A 20,074-nucleotide genomic window follows, 5' to 3' on the forward strand; every position below is an offset into this window, starting at 1 on the left:
CAGTAGGAATGCTCTGGAGGAGGTGTTGGCTAAGGGGAGGCTGGAATGAGGGAGGAGTTGGTCGAGCGGGTGGGTGGTAGAGAAAGATAGCTCTATTTTGACTTTATTGGAAAAGAAGGTAGCGATTTCTTTGCACCTCTCCAGTGGCTAATAGTTTTGGAGGGCCAGAGGAGGTATTTTTTTTTACAGTTCTCTGGGACGGTTTCTAGCCTGGTAGAGTTGAACGGAGGAAGGAGGCTTTTTCGTTGAAGATGTGCTTCTTGTATTTGGCCCTGGTGTTTCCAAGGCGTACCAAATTAGCAGAGGAAGGATGGTTCCTCCAAGCACATTCCGACTGCCTGAGGGCACGTCTTTCATTTTCAAGGTCTGAGTTGAACCAGGATTTGGGTGGGATGTTTTTTGTTTTAATTTAGTTGGGGCAGTTTGGTCAAGGGTTTCAAGGATAGAATTATTGTAATCAGTTAGGTCGGTAGTGCTGTAATAGAGGGGGGAGAAGTAATGTAGTTTTAACTGTGGATTCCAACTCGCATGGGGGAATGAGGTGAAGATTACGAGTATTTTATTGGATAACTGCCGATAAGGGTAGGACAATTAGTAGAGTTGTTCATAGTGAAGAGGATAAGGTGGTGGTCTGACCAGTCCACGGGAATGATCTTGGAGAGGGAGGCCAGATCCTTGCAAGTGATAGCATCAAGGGGGGCACCTTTAGAGTGAGTTGGAGATTGGCAGAGTTGAGTCAGGTCACTAATGTCCATAGTATCTTTAGAGGATGACTGCAGGTTCCTCATTTTTATTCCAATGGATATTAATCTCCTAGGAAGAGATTCCTGGAGTTGGAGAGCAATGCTTGAATAATGAGTCAGACAGCTCCTCGGTAAATGATAGAATTACCAGGGGGGTGGTAGAAGGTATGTAGTCGAATAGTAGGGGAACCAGAATTAGTGAGACCGGCACAGAGGTATTCAAAGGTGGATGGGTCCTGGAGATGGACCAGTGCAAGTTTGAGTTCATCTTTAAAGATTAGAGCAAGGCCTCCTCCTATTTGATCAATTCTATCTTAATGATGGAATATTTCGGAGGAGTGAGCATGTCGAGGATAGATGTGGAGTGGGGGTTGAGCCATGTTTCAGTTAAGAATGCAGTGTCTTCACTGAGAATGGTTTTTGCGATCTCCGTAGCGTGGCAAGATGCAGATCGGCAGTTAATCAACATGCGACAGGGGTGACGAGTTGAGGTATTGAGTGGAGGGACAAGGGAGGATACAGTTAGTTGTTGTGGGGGCCTGGGTCACTCTGGGTATAGGGGGTACCTGCTCATTCCCATGAGAACTGGGATGGTAGATTGAGGGGAGGGGGGGCTCGCAGGGGAGGAGGGGGGTGGAAGAACGGTGTCCAATATACCTTTCCCCTGTGCTGCTTTCTTCTTGGAAGCTCCAAGCTACTTCTCCCATGCCAACTCTGCGTCTTACAAGCTTAGTGTTTTCTTGCTTGTGTGCATCCCCGACCCCCCTGGTTCGCACTGCCCCCTGCCTACTTTAATTACTGCTGTCCCCACTGCCTTAAAGTCCCTTTAGCTACTATTTTTATTTTCTTACCGATCCATCTCAAAGGTAATTCATAAAAAGCCACCTGCATCACTTAGTAAGCATGCAGAATGATGTATGCACACGTCCATCAGTCATGCCAACATGACATGGCTGTTGTAGGCCCACTGCATCTTTTTTAATTGGCCATGCTGCACAGCATCTTGCCCATGCTATACAGCAATAACGAGACCCTGTCAAAGCCAAAGAGTCCCAAAGTGAGTCTTGCCTACGACCGTTTTTTAGGTGTGCCGGTGTTATATAAATATAAACAAGTGCCTTAGTTAGCTCCTCACATAATTCACACCCGGTGGTTAAGGAAGCATTGTGGAATGGCTTAAATGGTGCTGTGGTCCTTGCAGGCAGTGACTACTCGCCTTCTAAAAAGTAATTGCAATATAGCCATCTTGGCCCACTGCTGTATTTCAATGATGAATTTATGTATGGTGCTCAATGCTAGTTATTTCATTGTCTGAATCTCATAACCGATTGCTATGATATAGCAAAAGTTGATAACAAAACTGGTTACCCTCTATCATGTGATAAAGGCCTTCCAGGCCACGCGGAAGGCAGTTCTGCTTTAAACTGAAGTAGAAAACACAGCTGCTGGAGGAAGGGGGTGGGGCGGGTAGGAATGTACGGAAGGTGGTGGGGGCTGATCAAGGATGCTAAACGTTCCCTCCTACCTTTGGGTCTAATGATACATATGAGGAAATGTTGTGTTCCCCTCTATGTTGGAAGTTCAAGATCCAGGGCAGGTGATTTGGAGGTGTTGGGGTACATAACAAAATCATAGATTGGTAAAAAGTGAAGTATGGGTATGTTTTTCTCCGAGGGGTTGAGTGACCTAGACAACTCAAGCACCACTCTTATCTGTCACTCCAAACCTCCCTTTGAAAACAGCCCCATAATTATCTTTAATCTACAAATCTATATATTTTATGCATGGAGGTAAAGTCGGAACATATGTTGTACTGTAAGCTACTGCACCATACTGCCATTTCTAAATGCTGTGCTCTTCACATCTCATGGGATGCACCGCTCTAGAAAGGTTTTTGTACGCATGAACTCCTGTTGAAAGTATTTACCCAGATAATCGGCGGTGTGGTAGTTCCTTTTGAGTGATCGAGATGGTACTGAGTGACTGAGCAAGCTGGCACTAACTACTTTTGTGGAAAGTGAAGTGTTCAACTATTCTTTCTCGAGTCTAGCCTTCTGTTTGAAAGGGCTGTTTTTGTTCTCTGTGGCTTACTGTCATGCATCTGTGGGTAGACATATAATTCTGACTGGCGAGCCTGCCATTCTGTCCACTTATTGCTCTCAGGTTGGAGGTCGGGGCCCTCAGCTGCCGGACTGACTCAGTGTGTACCAGTATCTGGTTGCTGCATTGAGTCTTCTGGATCCTTTGTAGCTGTGGGTGCTCATGATTGCACAGATTGACTAGACGGGGTGTGGGAGTGGGAAGTTACTGTTGGCTGAGGTACTCCTGGTGTTGCTGAGCAGTGCAGTATAGATCTGAATTCTGTACAGTGCAAGTTTGTATATTGTGAATGTCTTTTGGGTAGTATATTCTGGGGGGTGCTCTGATTTTTCCTCACATCAGGGTTTTGCAACATCTCACATTATGATTAATTTAACTGTCTTCTCCTTCTCTCAACAGTTGAGCAAAGCCGGTAACCCTTACCTGTGTGTGAACTGTATGGAGACCACGCAAAGGATCTGTCAAAGGGAACCCCAGCAGGCTGGCTACACTGTCTTGTTTTTTTGTATTTGCTGCTTTTTCATCTGTTTTTCTAAACCAGCGCGGGTACATTTTTATGGTCTGTTTTTAGATTGTGTAAAAAAAACAAATTAAATTTTATTACAAAACAGTATGCGTGTTTTACATTTCCTGGAGGTCGCCAGTAATGCTGAATGTGATTTTTGTTTTTTCTTTGCTCTAATCGAGGATGGCAATGGTCTGTAGGGCATGTGTGACCTTGGTATTCCAGCAAAGAATTGACAAGGTTTAACATGTGACGTCTTTAATTTAAAGTACAAAACATACAAAAACATGTGTCGCCGGACAGGCTCCTGAAAGTTTGAGAGGAGAATAACGTGTATTTACATTCGAGAAGTCCAGATGGTCACATGTCTGGTAGACTGCTTAGTTACTCCTTCAAGCAGGTCATTAAGTGGTGAACAAGTTTTAACTCTTCCCCTTCAGTCCTGCAGAGGTGCGTGGTATCTTGGGAGGTTATTTACAGTACTTGTGCTGAAAGTCTGAAATCGAAGTTGAGAGCAAGAACACTTCAATATTGCTAATATCTCTACAACACTGTCAGGCGAAGGCATAGTCTACTTGTTAAATGAATTGCGTCTTCATGTTCTGAAGTATTTGGCTTCCCTGATGAAGCTTCCCTTTTGGGGTACCAGTATTTTCTTCCTCTAGAGACTGCAATTTCTGGAATACTTTAGGTGCTAAATTTACTTCTGTTACCTTTCTTAGAAAGGTGGTGTCTGAGTTCTGAGCAGCTGGAACGGCATGTTCGTTCTTGCGGAGGGTCTCGTACCTTAGGTAATCTATATACAAACAGCAAAAAAGTATTTTCAAGACAGTAGGAACTCCCGTTAGCACAAGTGACTTAAGTTCCTTCTGAGCTGGTCTCCTTAGTGTTCCCATTGGAGCCTCACCTTATGTAACCATTAGCACCATAGCTGATTACATTCAGAGAGCATAGCAACCTAGGGTTAAATCTGAGTGTTGTGCAGAACCTCAACAATATTTCTAGAACAAATGCTTACATTTGCAACTGTTCGTTGGCCAAAAATATAATCCAACTTGATGATGAACTGGAGCTTTCGACTTTGAAGAATTAAGTGTAAAGGTCTCTATAGCTGTTCTGTGGTGTTAGTTACGGTGACTAGCTCCCTCTTGTCCGCTGCTCATGGTTTGAGGTTACATGATGCTGGCTTTTGTCAAAATTGGCTGCGTAAGTCCAGTCATAGGTGATTTCTTAACTTTTAGCTTCATTCCGGTCAATTTCCAATAGGCATTGGTGCCATTCCCACCTGATCCTAAACTCTCATTCTGGCTCTGGGGAGGAGTTCTGACACGTGCTGATCTGTAGGTGTTGGCACTTGTTTACGGTAGATTCTTTGAGCAGCACCATATGGAAATATTTTTGGTCCATGGCTGGTTGAGGGGTGCTAAAGGAAGAGAAGACCATTTCAGAAGTGCCAAGTTCTGGTCTCTGAGCAATTGATTCCTTTGTCCGCCACAGATTACATTCCAGATTCTTTGGCCCGGAGAGCCTGCAAGAAAAGAGTGAAAAGTTAGCCATCACAATCCATTTCCTGCCTAAGACCTAGAATGAGGACAAGGTGCTTGTCTGTGCATGAAGAGGCATTTTGCAGAATGGTAGCTCTCTACTGCAGTTACCCAGCTTCCCTGTCCTTGGAGCAACTAGTGTGCCCAAAGCTTAAACCTTGTATGAATGTAGTCCATGTCTGGTTAGAGTATATATTGAGCTCTCTTGCGATGGGGTTGTCCGGCATTGGGACACGCTGAACGTGGAACCTCTGAACAAGCTAGATTGATCACTTTTCGCTTTGGGTCATGGACTTGGTGGTTGCCTAAAAAAACTGAAGCTGGACGATTTGGGAAGCAATCTGCTATAGGGGTCCTGTGAGGAAGAAGACAGACTTGGGTGAATCTTGTGACCGATAGCCCATCCCAGGCTACAAAATCAGGACATGAAAAACAGTTGCACGAAAATATTTTGAACAGATCCTGCAGGTGCTGAATGTGTGCTTCCACTGTGGGTACGTAAGGTGGGGGCAAGTGCAAACTAGCAATCTGTTTATGGTTAATGGGTGCTTCCCAGCCTATATATGTAGATATAGATATGAAGCTGACCGCAAGAGATGGCAGGAGACCTAGAGTTTTGACCTGTGTATTAGTGCTGTACTATACCATGCCTGGATTACTCACCCTGGACTGTGAGGATGAAGAAGAAAAGGCACCGGTGCTAGAGAACTTATCGTAGGTACTGGGTGTCTTCAGCTTGATGGCGGCACAGAACCAGCGTCTGTACTCTTCTCTGACCTGATGAGAGATCACACAAGGGGCATCAAGTTAACCCTAAAGTTGCACCTGGCATTGCCACCATAACAAAGTAAAAGTACTTTTGGAAGCTTGCTTGTAAGTTGCTATGCTGACTGAAGTTAGGTGACCCTGGCAGGGATGTGTGCTGCCACTTGCGTGTATATAGAAATATAGAGAGGCTGGTTGTATTTTTTGTATTGAAATGCTGGCAGGCTGTTTTTTGTTACTATGGTAGTGTTGTATGTACTGAGGGATATAAACGTCCGTGCTAAGAAGCTGTGCATGCGTAGGTTGGTAGTATTTGGAGGTGGTATAATGTGAATGTTGCTCTAGAAACAACTTGTTGGTGTTTGGTTGTGGAGAATCTGACTAGACCAACTCATAGGCACCCAATCCTTCTTGCATGATGTCTTCCCCTTACTGCCAAAATGGCGCCAACCCACTTCAAATTTATGCAGATAAGTGAAATGGTTTAGTGGGTGAAATGTAAATTTAGTTTTGCTTAATTATGCAATGTTTCTGAAGTTATGTGAATGTTCATCCAATGCAAATCTAATATTTTGTACCTTTTTGATGTGAAGTGTCTGTCCAAATTTCATGCAATGCGCGTTGCCTACTAAATTAATGCAAAAAACATGGATGTAATCCAGGGCAGCTAGTGTTGTGGGTTGGTGCTGTTATGGGTCTTTTCTGAGCATTCCCATTTACATAGTGTGATGTTTATAGAATTTCATGTAAAATACTCGAAATTAAGTGTACTAGCAATTTCACTATGGCCTAGTTAAAAGACCGAGCCAAAGTGAACATTGTGCATTCTTTAAAGCCCTTTCTCTGGACATGAGCTGACTGAAAGTATTTGTTTATAAACTCTGCAATTCTCACAGAACGATCGGTGGTGTAATTGTAATCCAACATCTTTCCAAATGTTGCCAACAAAGACCTTGTAAGAATGTGAGGTCAGCAAAATGCAGCTTTTCTTGTGTGATCTAGTAGACTAAGCCAGGCATAAAACACCTAGTTTCTACAATCTTGGTGCAAATTCGTAACTACAAGTACTACAAACTGGTGTGTATTTCTGTCCTCGTGATTTGTAAATAAACCAGTTGTCTTCCGTAAACGGAGGTCTTTGAATGTGAATGTGAGGTCTTAATCTCAATCTTAACATTTTCAGCGAATGTGATTTCAAAGTGGGGAAGGTGAAATGTATGTACCAGTTATACCAATTACTCATTCATTAAGACCTGCTTGTTTTTTATGGGGATACAGCAGCTTGGGTGTATTCTTAATATAAAAAAACGGTGTGATTGCCAATGCTGCTACTAATCCATGGTGAACTGGAGCAGCATTTGAACTCATTTATGCTGGTTCCACCCATATGACATGCTCACCTGCTTCTTCATCAAACAGTGCAGCACGAAGATGAATGCCCCCTGTAGACAGTTGAGGATGGTAAACAGGTAAGATATGACCAAGGTGTGTTGGTTAAACTGGAAGATGCCAACTATCCAGGTACAGCCCAGGAGGCAGAGCTGTGCGACTGCAGTGATGGTGAAGGTCCTGTGGAAAGGAGAGAACCTACATTAAGCAAGGCCTGTGAATTGGGAAGCTGGGTACCCACTACATTCCTTTTCTGCCTTGGTTTGAAGATGTCAATGTACAACTAAGTGTATGTATCTGATCCTTTCCAAACTTGAGCTACTAAAGAACGTGTTAACGAACTACAATTGCACTGGCATACATACCCTTCTAATAGACTACTAAGACATGCCTCAGAGTTGTGAATAAACAGTAGAAACTGATCGAAACATAAGTAATACTGTGTGCTCTTGCATGGCATATTGTTGCAATGATAAAATGGTGTACGATGTGCTAAGTGGGACCCCAAGATTTGAGACGAGAATCCCATTGTCAGACAGCAGTAATCCATTCATTGAGGCCTTCAATATGTGCTCGAGGTAAACCCCTTCGATACAGCATTTTAGACTAATTTAGCGGTAAGGAAAGCCAAATTATGCAGTCTATTGCTGTACAATGTTTCGTTATTTTGTGACTGAAACAATACTGTCTAGGCAAAGCTGCACTTCATTAGTATTAGTGTATTATATATATATATGAGTTTAGAAAACTGGTATAGTCCTATATGTAGAAACCAGAGTCGAGGCCCAAATTGTGTTTTCAGTGCTCAAGGTTTAATTGGCAAAAAAAGTATACAGCCCCAACGCGTTTCGAGGTAAGCCTACCTCTTGTTCGTGTTGTGTATATATATATATATATATATATATATATATATATATATATATACATATATATATATATATACACTATCGCTAGGAGGTAGATAGGATGGAGAGGGTCTGCCTAAAGTCCGGCTGGGTAGGTGATGGCGGGGCGTGGGGGGTTGGGAGTCCACAACCCATCTCTTTAGCTATCGGGTAGCTCCGCAGGGCATCAGTCAAAAACCTAGGTCTCAAAGGGAAACATTTTTAAAGAGGAGGGATAAATAGAGCGTAAAGGAGGTGGAGTAAAGGGGTAGGAGGGATAATACAACAAAGTTCTGTCCAAAGACCGGCTGGGTAGGTGACGGCTGAAGGGGTAGTCCACAGCCCATCTCTTTAGCTATCAAGTAGCTCCACCGTGCATCAGTCAAAAAGCTAGGTCTCCGCGGTCTGAGGTAGGTTCACAGATTCTGTATCCAGATGGGAGATGTGTTCGAGGACTGCCATTTTGAAATCAGGCAGGCCGAGACAGGAGCTTCCAACCAACACCTCCCCCCCCCCGATGGTCGTTTTCCTTGCCCCCTTTCACTTGGTAAAACTAATGAATCATAATAAAATATAAAGATACCTGGAGGGTATTCTGGTGCATATCCTGGATCAGCTCTCTGCTCTATCGCTGCTGCGCATTCTGTCTCAAATGGGAGCAAGGGAGGACACTGTCGTTGGTCAGGTCCCAACCCCCCAATCCCGCCCCCCACCATGGGGCCGCATCCTCACTCCTGCTAGCACTGGATGGTAGCACTGGCTGCCATCTTGAGGTCCGGCACCAGAACTCCAATTGCCCCCAGTGTGTCCACTCATCTTTGGATCTCGAGAGGTGGCAATCTCGCTATGCAAATGGGCTCAGCAGGCCCCCAGTTGTTCCCAGTCTCCAGAGGTGGGTACCTCCATTCCTGCAGCTCGCACTAGGCTCCCAGCGCGGGTGGCTCCCAGGCTGCCTGTCACCTGCCCAAGTATTTGTACTTCTGTAGTTGGGGATCTCTGTGTATAGTCAATCTAGTGAATAGTCCCGCCCATGTGCGTGGACCCCGGAGCAATCAAAAATAATCTCTTAAAGTGTCGAAAAAATGCAGAACTGCACAGTCACTTAAGAGAGAATTTACAAACCTATAATGCAGCCTATAAACAGGCTACACTGTCCAGTACTTCAATTAGAAATTCCACCCAAAAATCCACAAAACAGCAAAGCCTGTCCAGATTTCCCTTGCCTTCAGCAAAAACCCCTCTGGAATGATAGCGAGGAAGACATGGACAGACAAGCCCCATAGGCTGCCATTATGTGGCTCAGAACAGGATACTGTGCATTTAAGAACTTTCCAGAACTTCACAGTATCCCAGAATGCCCTGCAGGTCCCTCTTACTTTCAGTTCTTTTTTCCGGCTCCTGCTAGCAGGACCCTGGAGCATTGAGCTCGCCCTTTTTGGGACTTATTTTGTGTTTTTTCACAGAATTAGTACTTTATTGTACTGTGGGGCCTTTCTCCTTGGTTTCCTCACTCTGTTTTCTGTCGAATATGCCTGCATTATTCGACAAATGCCCGGAGTGCTCCAGGAAAAAGGCCAGGTCGGACCACCATTAGGTGTGTATCCTCTGCCTTCCAGCTTCCCATGTTCCAGAGGAGTGTGTTATCTGCCAAGGCTTCTCTGCGAAGGACCCTGAGGGAAAGGAAGATGATCAGACTTCAGGGTCTCGAAGAAAGAAGACTGAAGGCACAAGGTGGGTCTGAAGGGGCTTCTTCTGCCCATGCGGAGACCTCTGGGGGGCTCCCCAGGGGCAGGAAGACAAGCAAACGTCACCATTCTCCGCCTGGGTCCATTGCGCCCACTACGGCGTTGAGAGGAATGACTGCGGTCTGTTCCCCAACGCTCGACGTTGAGGGATATCACAAGACCTTCGAAGTCCCCAGTAACTGTTTCATCGTCCTTGTCGGCATCTACGTCGAGCGATCGACGTCGACGAGCCAGGCGTTGGCACTCGCCGTCGAGGCGATACCGCCGTTCGCCATCGGCGAAGAGGAGGTGGACGTTGTCTATGAGGTCCTCGCCGTCAAGGTCGTCTAGGCGCAGGAGGTCGCCGTCGAGGCGCAGGAGGTCGGCGTCGACGAAGAGACGCTCTACGTCCAGGGGCCGACGCTCGCCATATGGTTGCCGTTCTTCGACGCCGAAAAGAGGTGGAAGGAGACCTGACGCCGTGGGAGGTTCGCCTACGTCCCAGGCTGGAAGAGAAGGGGGTTCGCCGCACTCGGTGTATTCTGAGGTGTATACCCCGTCAGGGAAGGTGACTCCCCCTCCTCCGTTACCGAGGGGACCCCCTCCGAGGACACCTACTCCGTCTCTGTTGCCTCCACCGCAACCTGGGTCAGGGTTGCCTGAGAAGCCGCCTCCGGTTCCTCTGAGGTCGACTTCATTACCTAAGCTTCTGACGCCTCCCAAGGGTACACCTAGACCGAAGGCTCCGTCCAAGCCCAAGTCACCCGTTCCGGGGGACCCGGTTGATCGTCCTCTGCCGAGGAGGTCCCGTTCACGCTCCGGACGGAGAGGAAGATCAAGGAGCCGTCATAGATCCTCCACCAGATCAAGGAGTCTCCATAGGAGGCGGGGGTCTAGGTCCCGTACGGACTCTTACAGGACCCCTTCCTACTTGCCGACCTTATCGGACTCTCCTGAGACCAGGATCTCTCCAGTGGACGACATTGCCACGTTCCAGGAAGTTCTCCTGAGGGGAGCTGCGAAGTTAGGTATCACAGTGACTGCTCCAACACCTACGACGTCCCTGATATTCGAGACGCTTCACAAGAAGCACTTGTCTCTCCCTCTTCTGCCTCTGGTACCTGGATTGAAGGAACCTGCGGAGGAGCTGTTCCTCACCCCTGGGGTGGTGAAGGCCACTCTGTCCCGGCTTCTAAAGAAGTACAGGGCCCTGGATTCGGACCCTGCCTTTATGAGAATGGATCCGGTACCGGATTCAGTGATTGTGACGGCGATTAATTTTGGAAAAGGTGATGGACAGAGTTTCTGAATGATGCAGAATACTCCTACCCAGTCAAGAGATCAGGGCTTGATCCATCACCGTTTTTTAGCTCACTGCACCATCCCAGCTTCAGAACCTGGCTATATGCAAATTAGTCTGTTCCTGTCCCAGTGCATGATGGGAACAGGGCAAACCAAACTACCAAGCCAATTCTTATACTGGGAAGGAGACAAGCTACCGGGGACCGGTTTCTGGCATTTCAGCCGTCGTCGGCCCGGCTTGCTTGAATCCTGATGGTGCAATGAGCTAGGGACTCACGTCTGAGTATACCCTCCCACACAGTGTGGATAAAATCAATTTTGGAAAAGGTGATGGACAGAGTTTCTGAATGATGCAGAATACTCCTACCCAGTCAAGAGATCAGGGCTTGATCCATCACCGTTTTTTAGCTCACTGCACCATCCCAGCTTCAGAACCTGGCTATATGCAAATTAGTCTGTTCCTGTCTCAGTGCATGATGGGAACAGGGCAAACCAAACTACCAAGCCAATTCTTATACTGGGAAGGAGACAAGCTACCGGGGACCGGTTTCTGGCATTTCAGCCGTCGTCGGCCCGGCTTGCTTGAATCCTGATGGTGCAATGAGCTAGGGACTCACGTCTGAGTATACCCTCCCACACATAGTGTGGATAAAATCAATTTTGGAAAAGGTGATGGACAGAGTTTCTGAATGATGCAGAATACTCCTACCCAGTCAAGATAGGAGTATTCTGCATCATTCAGAAACTCTGTCCATCACCTTTTCCAAAATTGATTTTATCCACACTATGTGTGGGAGGGTATACTCAGACGTGAGTCCCTAGCTCATTGCACCATCAGGATTCAAGCAAGCCGGGCCGACGACGGCTGAAATGCCAGAAACCGGTCCCCGGTAGCTTGTCTCCTTCCCAGTATAAGAATTGGCTTGGTAGTTTGGTTTGCCCTGTTCCCATCATGCACTGGGACAGGAACAGACTAATTTGCATATAGCCAGGTTCTGAAGCTGGGATGGTGCAGTGAGCTAAAAAACGGTGATGGATCAAGCCCTGATCTCTTGACTGGGTAGGAGTATTCTGCATCATTCAGAAACTCTGTCCATCACCTTTTCCAAAATTGATTTTATCCACACTATGTGTGGGAGGGTATACTCAGACGTGAGTCCCTAGCTCATTGCACCATCAGGATTCAAGCAAGCCGGGCCGACGACGGCTGAAATGCCAGAAACCGGTCCCCGGTAGCTTGTCTCCTTCCCAGTATAAGAATTGGCTTGGTAGTTTGGTTTGCCCTGTTCCCATCATGCACTGGGACAGGAACAGACTAATTTGCATATAGCCAGGTTCTGAAGCTGGGATGGTGCAGTGAGCTAAAAAACGGTGATGGATCAAGCCCTGATCTCTTGACTGGGTAGGAGTATTCTGCATCATTCAGAAACTCTGTCCATCACCTTTTCCAAAATTGATTTTATCCACACTATGTGTGGGAGGGTATACTCAGACGTGAGTCCCTAGCTCATTGCACCATCAGGATTCAAGCAAGCCGGGCCGACGACGGCTGAAATGGCAGAAACCGGTCCCCGGTAGCTTGTCTCCTTCCCAGTATAAGAATTGGCTTGGTAGTTTGGTTTGCCCTGTTCCCATCATGCACTGGGACAGGAACAGACTAATTTGCATATAGCCAGGTTCTGAAGCTGGGATGGTGCAGTGAGCTAAAAAACGGTGATGGATCAAGCCCTGATCTCTTGACTGGGTAGGAGTATTCTGCATCATTCAGAAACTCTGTCCATCACCTTTTCCAAAATTGATTTTATCCACACTATGTGTGGGAGGGTATACTCAGACGTGAGTCCCTAGCTCATTGCACCATCAGGATTCAAGCAAGCCGGGCCGACGACGGCTGAAATGCCAGAAACCGGTCCCCGGTAGCTTGTCTCCTTCCCAGTATAAGAATTGGCTTGGTAGTTTGGTTTGCCCTGTTCCCATCATGCACTGGGACAGGAACAGACTAATTTGCATATAGCCAGGTTCTGAAGCTGGGATGGTGCAGTGAGCTAAAAAACGGTGATGGATCAAGCCCTGATCTCTTGACTGGGTAGGAGTATTCTGCATCATTCAGAAACTCTGTCCATCACCTTTTCCAAAATTGATTTTATCCACACTATGTGTGGGAGGGTATACTCAGACGTGAGTCCCTAGCTCATTGCACCATCAGGATTCAAGCAAGCCGGGCCGACGACGGCTGAAATGCCAGAAACCGGTCCCCGGTAGCTTGTCTCCTTCCCAGTATAAGAATTGGCTTGGTAGTTTGGTTTGCCCTGTTCCCATCATGCACTGGGACAGGAACAGACTAATTTGCATATAGCCAGGTTCTGAAGCTGGGATGGTGCAGTGAGCTAAAAAACGGTGATGGATCAAGCCCTGATCTCTTGACTGGGTAGGAGTATTCTGCATCATTCAGAAACTCTGTCCATCACCTTTTCCAAAAGTGATTGTGACGGCGGCCAGGAAATTGCATTCTACCTCCCCGTCATCCACTGTGCCGCCAGACAAAGAGTCGGTGGATCGACTCAGCGGGCAGGAAAGCGTGTGGGACCGCTTCCGCAGCCATGAAGGCTGCCAGCGATACAGCTCTGCTCGGCCGTTACGACTGGGCGCTGTGGGACTCCCTACAACAGTTCGTGGAACTGCTACAGAGAGGCAAGAGGGAGGACTTCCAGGAGATCCTCAAGGAAGGGATGTTGGTATCAAACAAGGTGATCAGTGCAGCGGCGGACGCCTCCCTGTTGGCCGCACATGGTTACTGCCATGGAATCAATCAGCGGCGGCATGCCTGGCTACGGCTCATGTCACTCAAGCCAGAGGCCCAGCAGCGGGTAGCCAATCTGCCATTTTCCGGGGAGACTTTATTCGGAAAACACGCAGATGATGAGATGGCCCGCATGGAGGCGGAGACCCTTACGGCTGTGGGCTTGGAGAAGCCCAAGGAAAAGAAAGCCTACTTACAGTTCCAAAAGCAGTTCGGTGCACAAGGAAGAAGACTGGGACAGTCTTCGGGACAACAGCAGCAACAGCAGCAGTTCCGGAGACCCTTCCAAAATCGGCAAAAGGGTAGAGGAGGACAGCAGTCTTCTTCCGCGAACAAGGGCCTGGCCGGGTCTTGACCCTGAGCGGTTACTTCCCCTTCATCCGTTACCCGCTCCGGTGGGGGGAAGCGTTCAATTTTTTCTGGCAGAGTGGAGAAAAATTACTCAGGACAAGTGGGTGCTGAATATTGTTTGCAATGGATACAGTCTTCGGTTCATCAGCCCTCCTCCAGCGATCCCTCCGGTCAACTCGTAGTATCAACTGCACGAGCTCCAGGCGGAGGCCGATATCCTGTTAAGGAAAAGGGCGATAGAAGACGTACCTCTGTCTCAAAGAGGAAGAGGTCTGTACTCCCGGTTCTTCCTGGTTCGCAAGAAGGACAAGAACGAGTTTAGGCCCATTCTGGACTTGCGGCAGGCAAACAAGTGGATTTGCAGAGAAAAGTTTTGCATGCTGTCGTTGCATCAGATTTTTCCTCAGTTGCAACAGTGGGACTGGCTTTGTGCCATAGACCTACAGGATGCATACTTCCACGTGCCCATCGCGTACAAACACAGGAAGTTTCTGCGATTTCAAGTCGGCACCAACCATTATCAATACAGTGCTGCCATTCGGGCTGAAATCTGCGCCCAGGACTTTCTCGAGGTGCATGGCAGTGGTAGCGGCACACCTAAGGAAAGGCAAGGTGTTTGTCTACCCGTACCTGGACGATTGGTTGATCAAGGCCTCCTCCTTCTCAGAAGCTCAGGCAGACTTCCAGAAGACGTGCGTTCTCTTGAACAAGTTGAGGTTGCACATCAACATGTCCAAGTCTGTCCTGATCCCGCTCCAGTGCATTCAATACTTGGGAGCCACCATCAATACGCTGTCAGCAAGCGTGTCTCCTTCGGAGGAGCGACGGCGATCGATCCTTCGGAAGGCTCAGGCTCTTATGACCGCTCCATCTACAACAGTGAAGACTGTCTTCTCTACTGGGGTCGCTGGCCTCTTGTATCTTCCTCACGCACTGCTACACATGAGACCTCTGCAGGAGTGCTTGAGGACCAATGGGACCAGAGGACAGGATCTTGGGACGACAAGATACGACTGTCTCTGCATGCTCTTCAGTCTCTGGAGTGGTGGTGTTCAGCGGAGAATCTCCTCAGAGGGGTTCCCTTCCACAAGGACATCCCTACTCAGACTATTGTGACGGATGCTTCTCTCCAAGGCTGGGGAGCGCATTCGGGAGACTTACAGATTCAAGGAACGTGGTCTCAGATGGAGTCCACGTATCACATCAATTTCCTGGAACCCAAAGCTGTTCACTTGGCACTGAAGGCCTTTAATCTGTCCTTCCAGACCAACTCTCTGCTTGTACAGACGGACAATACGACCACGATGTATTACCTCAACAAGCAGGGGGGGTCGAGATCGCGCACTCTCTCGGTAGGCGCAGACTATCTGGCGCTGGCTTCTGGGCAGAGGATTGACTATAACGGCTACCCATCTACCAGGTGTGCAGAATGTTCAGGCAGACTCACTGAGCAGACTGATTCAGGAAAACCACGAATGGGTCATAAACGACAACGTACTAGGAGAAGTCTTCGAAAGGTGGGGGACTCCAGACGTAGATCTGTTCGCCACCGCCAAACACCAAATGCCGAGACTTCACTTCCAGGTACTACCAGCAAGGGACGCTGGGGAATGCACTCTGGATCAACTGGTCGAACAGCTTTGTTTATGCTTTTCCGCCCATTCCCCTGATTCCAGCGGTGCTCATCAAGCTGTCCCGGTCCAGGGCACGGATGATCCTGATTGCCCCGGAATGGCCTAGGCAGTGGTGGTTCACGGACCTTCTACACCGGTCAATCCTTCCGCACATACGGCTGCCGAGCAGGCCGGACCTTCTCACAATTTGGGGGGCAGATGTTGCACCCCAACCTCTCGTCCTTGAGTTTGGCGGCATGGCTCCTGAGAGAGTGCAATATGGCCATTTGAATCTGCCTGAAGATTGCATGGACATTCTGAAGGAGTCTAAGAGACCTTCCACTCGGACTTCCTATGCTTACAAGTGGAAGAGGTTTTGTATCTGGTGTGTCCAGGAACTTTGACCCAACGACGTGCAAGGAAGATGTCATCCTTCCTTACCTTCTGCGTTTGGCGCGGTCTGGCCTTAATGTTCATTCCATTAAGGTTCATCTCGCTGCATTGACTGCCTACAGGAAAAGCCCTTCACAGACTTCCTTCTTCCAGATCCCTGTGATCAAGGACTTTTTGGAAGGTTTGAAGAAAGTGTTCCCTCTTGTCAGGCTTCCCTCGCCTTCATGGGAATTGAATGTGGTGCTGTCCAGTTTGATGAAGGAGCCTTTTGAACCCATTCATAAGGCTTCGATGCAGCACCTGTCCTGGAAGGCGGCGTTCCTCATGGCCATTACATCGGCCCGCAGGGTGAGTGAAATTCAGGCGTTGTGTTGTAATAAACCTTAAACTGTATTTCATGCTGCTATGGTTGTTATGCGTACTCACCCTAAATTTCTTCCCAAGGTTATTTCTGACTCATGTCAACCAGACTATAACTTTGCCTACGTTTTTTCAGAACCCTTCATCTCCAGCGGAAAGGTCTCTACGTTCCCTGGATGTTAGGAGGGTGTTAAAATTTTATCTGGATAAGACCAAAGATATTCGTAGGTCAGACCAATTGTTCATCAATTATGGATCAGTCAGGACGGGTCTTGCGACCTCTAAGCAGTCCATCTCTAGGTGGATTGTGTCCTGCATACAACTGTGTTACCAGACAGCTAATAAGACCGTAGGAGGTAAGCCTAAGGCTCATTCCACCAGGGGCAAAACAACCACTACAGCCTTGCTCCGTAATGTGCCGATTGCAGAAATTTGCAAGGCCGCCACTTGGAAGTCGGTTCATACCTTTGCTAATCATTACTGTCTGGACACTGATGCCAGGGCGGATGCTCAGGTTGGACAGGCTTCGCTGCGGAATTTGTTCGCACAATAGTGGTGTTGGTTTCTTTTCTCCACCGCCTCTTTGGTGTGGGGATGGGCTTGCAATTCTATTCACTAGATTATGACTATACACAGAGATCCCCTACTACAGAAGGAGTAGTTTCTTTTCTGTAACTCCAGTTCTGTAGTAGGGGTATCTGTTATAGTCATAAGCGCCCGCCCTCCTCCCCGATGGAGAAAGATATTCATGTAAGGAATGCTACAGGTCTGGCGTGTTACGCCTTCAAAAAGAACTGAAAGTAAGAGGGACCTGCAGGGCATTCTGGGATACTGTGAAGTTCTGGTAAGTTTTCTTAAAGGCACGGTATCCTGTTCTGAGCCACATAATGGCAGCCTATGGGGCTTGTCTGTCCATGTCTTCCTCGCTATCATTCCAGAGGGGTTTTTGCTGAAGGCAAGGGAAATCTGGACAGGCTTTGCTGTTTTGTGGATTTTTTGGTGGAATTTCTAGTTGAAGTACTGGACAGTGTAGCCTGTTTATAGGCTGCATTATATGTCTGTAAATTCTCTTAAGTGTCTCTGCAGTTCTGCATTTTTTCGACACTTTAAGAGATTATTTTTGATTGCTCCGGGGTCCACGCACATGGGCGGGACTATTCACTAGATTATGACTATAACAGAGATACCCCTACTACAGAACTTTAGTTACAGAAAAAAAACTACTCCTTTCTGTCTGTTCATCAACTGGGGGCCCTAGCGCCCCCGATGCTCACTGTGCACTTCCTTGGTGTTGAGTGGACAGCCCCTCTAGGAGCCACTCCGACGCTGTGCGAAGGCTCGAACGTGCATCGCCATCTTTGAAGCGGGCCGCTCCTCCTGATCTCCAATTTAACAACTAAATATAGCAATAAGATACTGAAAGGTCCCAAGTTAACCTAAACCATGGGTGGTGCTTTATCTTTCGTTAGTAACTTGATCTGTTTGAACTAGATTCGTTTTTTTGTGTGGGAAATCTGCAAATTGTGTCTACAATGAATTGTGCCAATTGCAACAAATCTACAATTATGCAGGAAACACTATGCCCCAGAATTTCAGTGGTTATTTCCATTTGAGACCTGTTGACACTGCATAGGCCTTTAGCTGTTCTTGGAGTCCAATATTTGGGACTTCATCTCCAGTAGCTCCTTATTTTACAAACCAGTTTCCTTTTTGAGCCTCTGTCTCCAATACGGTCCACTTTGGTCCAAAAGCACCTCATGTGGCTGCTGATCCAAGCCCACCCCTGTGCAGGAACGGTTTCCTCCCTTCGCTACAGGGGTGCTCACTTATTAAAAATGCATCATGTCTTGTCTGCCTCTGTTATTCAATCCCCTCCTCAAGAAGCCATTGGCAAGTCTGACTGATCTTTATATACAGAGAACTCCAGTATCCTCAACCCTTGTAAGCACATAAAAGCAGTACATTGGACAGTTGGAAGTTTATGTGGAACACAGCAGTTTGTTGCACCACCACCGTTCAGGGTTTCAGTATCTGTGGGGGCACTGAAATACCCTGCGCAATATCTAAAAAGAATTACTGCTGTTCTTTGATAATCAATATCTGTTAGCATGCTCCTTGACCTCAGTGGTCTAGAACACTGCAACCTTGATGGAACACTCAGAGTGGGCTAGTACCTCTGGATGTGCCCTGGAATGGATCAGGTAGGATTGTCATCACAGAAGATGATTCAGAGTGCTTCCAGCTCAAGGTATTGCTTTAATTACTTACCGGTAATTACATTACTCCTATTCCCTTGCTTTAATTCAGAACGAATGATGCTTCACTGCCTCAATCGGACACCAATTGCAAGCGCTCCCTTTAAATAAAAGCTGCTCCACTTGTATTTAAATGAGCTCGGTACCAAGAAACCGTTCTGTTGCTCTGTAGTGGGAGGTTGTCTGAATTAAAGCGAGGCAAGAGGACTAGGAGTAATGCATTTACTGGTAAGTAATTGAAGCATTACCTCCGTACCTCTCCCCTGCTTGAATTCAAAACCAATGAGATATGGAAAGCAAAAGAAACTTGACAACCTAAGTTGCATGCTCAAAGAACACTTTATTTGCAACAATGACGTTTCTCCAATTAGTTAATGGGGAAGAGAACTTTATATTCCAGGACATTATCAATCACCTCTCCTGTCCTATAATGCTTCACAAAGTTTGATGAGTAGCTCATGTAGCTTATCTCGGAGATTAACATTCTCCAGTATTGAATCTTTCATAGATTCACATGCTTGCATCTTCCCTGTCATGGTGGGAGTCTTACGGTAACAGAATGACTATAGCAGTATCATAGAGTAAAACACTGCATAGAAAGTCCCATAGGGGACCATATAGTTGGTTGCCAAACCTCCTCAGTATTTGGACCAAAACTCAGCCAATTAGCTGCCAGCCCTGGCATCCCACTCCCCCAGTAGAACCATCATACCTCAGATTTCCAACTGCCTTTGTGTGAAGAGGAGTCTCCCTGAGCTCTGCTCAGTTTATTTCCTTTGAAATTTTCACCCTGCTCAACTGAAAGTGTTTTTCAGGATTGAGGTACTGTTTTATTCCTTTCACTACAATGGCTGAAAGCTCCAAAAGAGGCTTTTCAGGCCCTGCAGATCCTGTGGAAAACCTAGACTTTACTCTGAGGATCCACATAAGGACTACCTATACTGTCTCCATCATAAAAATGTCCCTAAAGACCAAGCATTGTAGGACCTTCTCATCTAAAACTTTGAGGGACAGGGAGGCACGTTTGCTCTTGTGGCTTCAAACGAAAAAGTCCACTACTGAGACTGACTCTGAAGAAGTTGATCCTCAGACCCCAAGAAAAGAAAGTCTTTCTACCCGGAGGAGATTTTGTTTGCTAAAAAGCAAAAAACCAAAGAAAAAGAGGCTTCATCTTCTTTGCCTCAAACACCATTGAAAAAATTGGCTGTTTCAAGGGAGGTATCATCTGCTCACTCATCCAAGGTAGGAGAATCTCCATCTGTAATTCCTGTCAAAATGACGACGACAGTCGGCGACAACTTTGTCGACTACTATTTCGACGACTGCTTCGTCGACTAGGACAACAC

At 47.1% G+C, this 20,074-nt stretch overlaps 2 protein-coding genes across 3 annotated transcripts in view; one reads left to right on the top strand and one right to left on the bottom strand.

Moving 5' to 3' along the window:
* Positions 1–3,453, top strand: part of DDX39A (DExD-box helicase 39A) — a 29,504-nt gene extending 26,051 nt beyond the window's left edge. The window contains exon 11 of the mRNA XM_086961110.1: positions 3,243–3,453. Coding sequence (XP_086817236.1) covers positions 3,243–3,259 — 17 coding nt within the window. The 3' untranslated portion in view covers positions 3,260–3,453. The remainder of the gene's footprint in view (positions 1–3,242) is intronic.
* Positions 3,454–3,589: 136 nt separating this feature from the next.
* Positions 3,590–20,074, bottom strand: part of ADGRE5 (adhesion G protein-coupled receptor E5) — a 168,742-nt gene continuing 152,257 nt past the window's right edge. For both annotated transcript variants that reach the window (XM_086961088.1, XM_086961097.1), the window contains 3 exons: positions 7,058–7,226; positions 5,556–5,669; positions 3,590–4,876 (listed from right to left, as the gene is read on the bottom strand). In XM_086961088.1, the coding sequence (XP_086817214.1) occupies positions 4,847–4,876; positions 5,556–5,669; positions 7,058–7,226 (313 nt within the window). In that variant the 3' untranslated portion in view covers positions 3,590–4,846. The remainder of the gene's footprint in view (positions 4,877–5,555; positions 5,670–7,057; positions 7,227–20,074) is intronic.

The sequence above is a fragment of the Lissotriton vulgaris genome, chromosome 1_1 (assembly GCF_964263255.1).
Source record: "Lissotriton vulgaris chromosome 1_1, aLisVul1.2, whole genome shotgun sequence".
NCBI classification, from domain to species: domain Eukaryota; kingdom Metazoa; phylum Chordata; class Amphibia; order Caudata; family Salamandridae; genus Lissotriton; species Lissotriton vulgaris.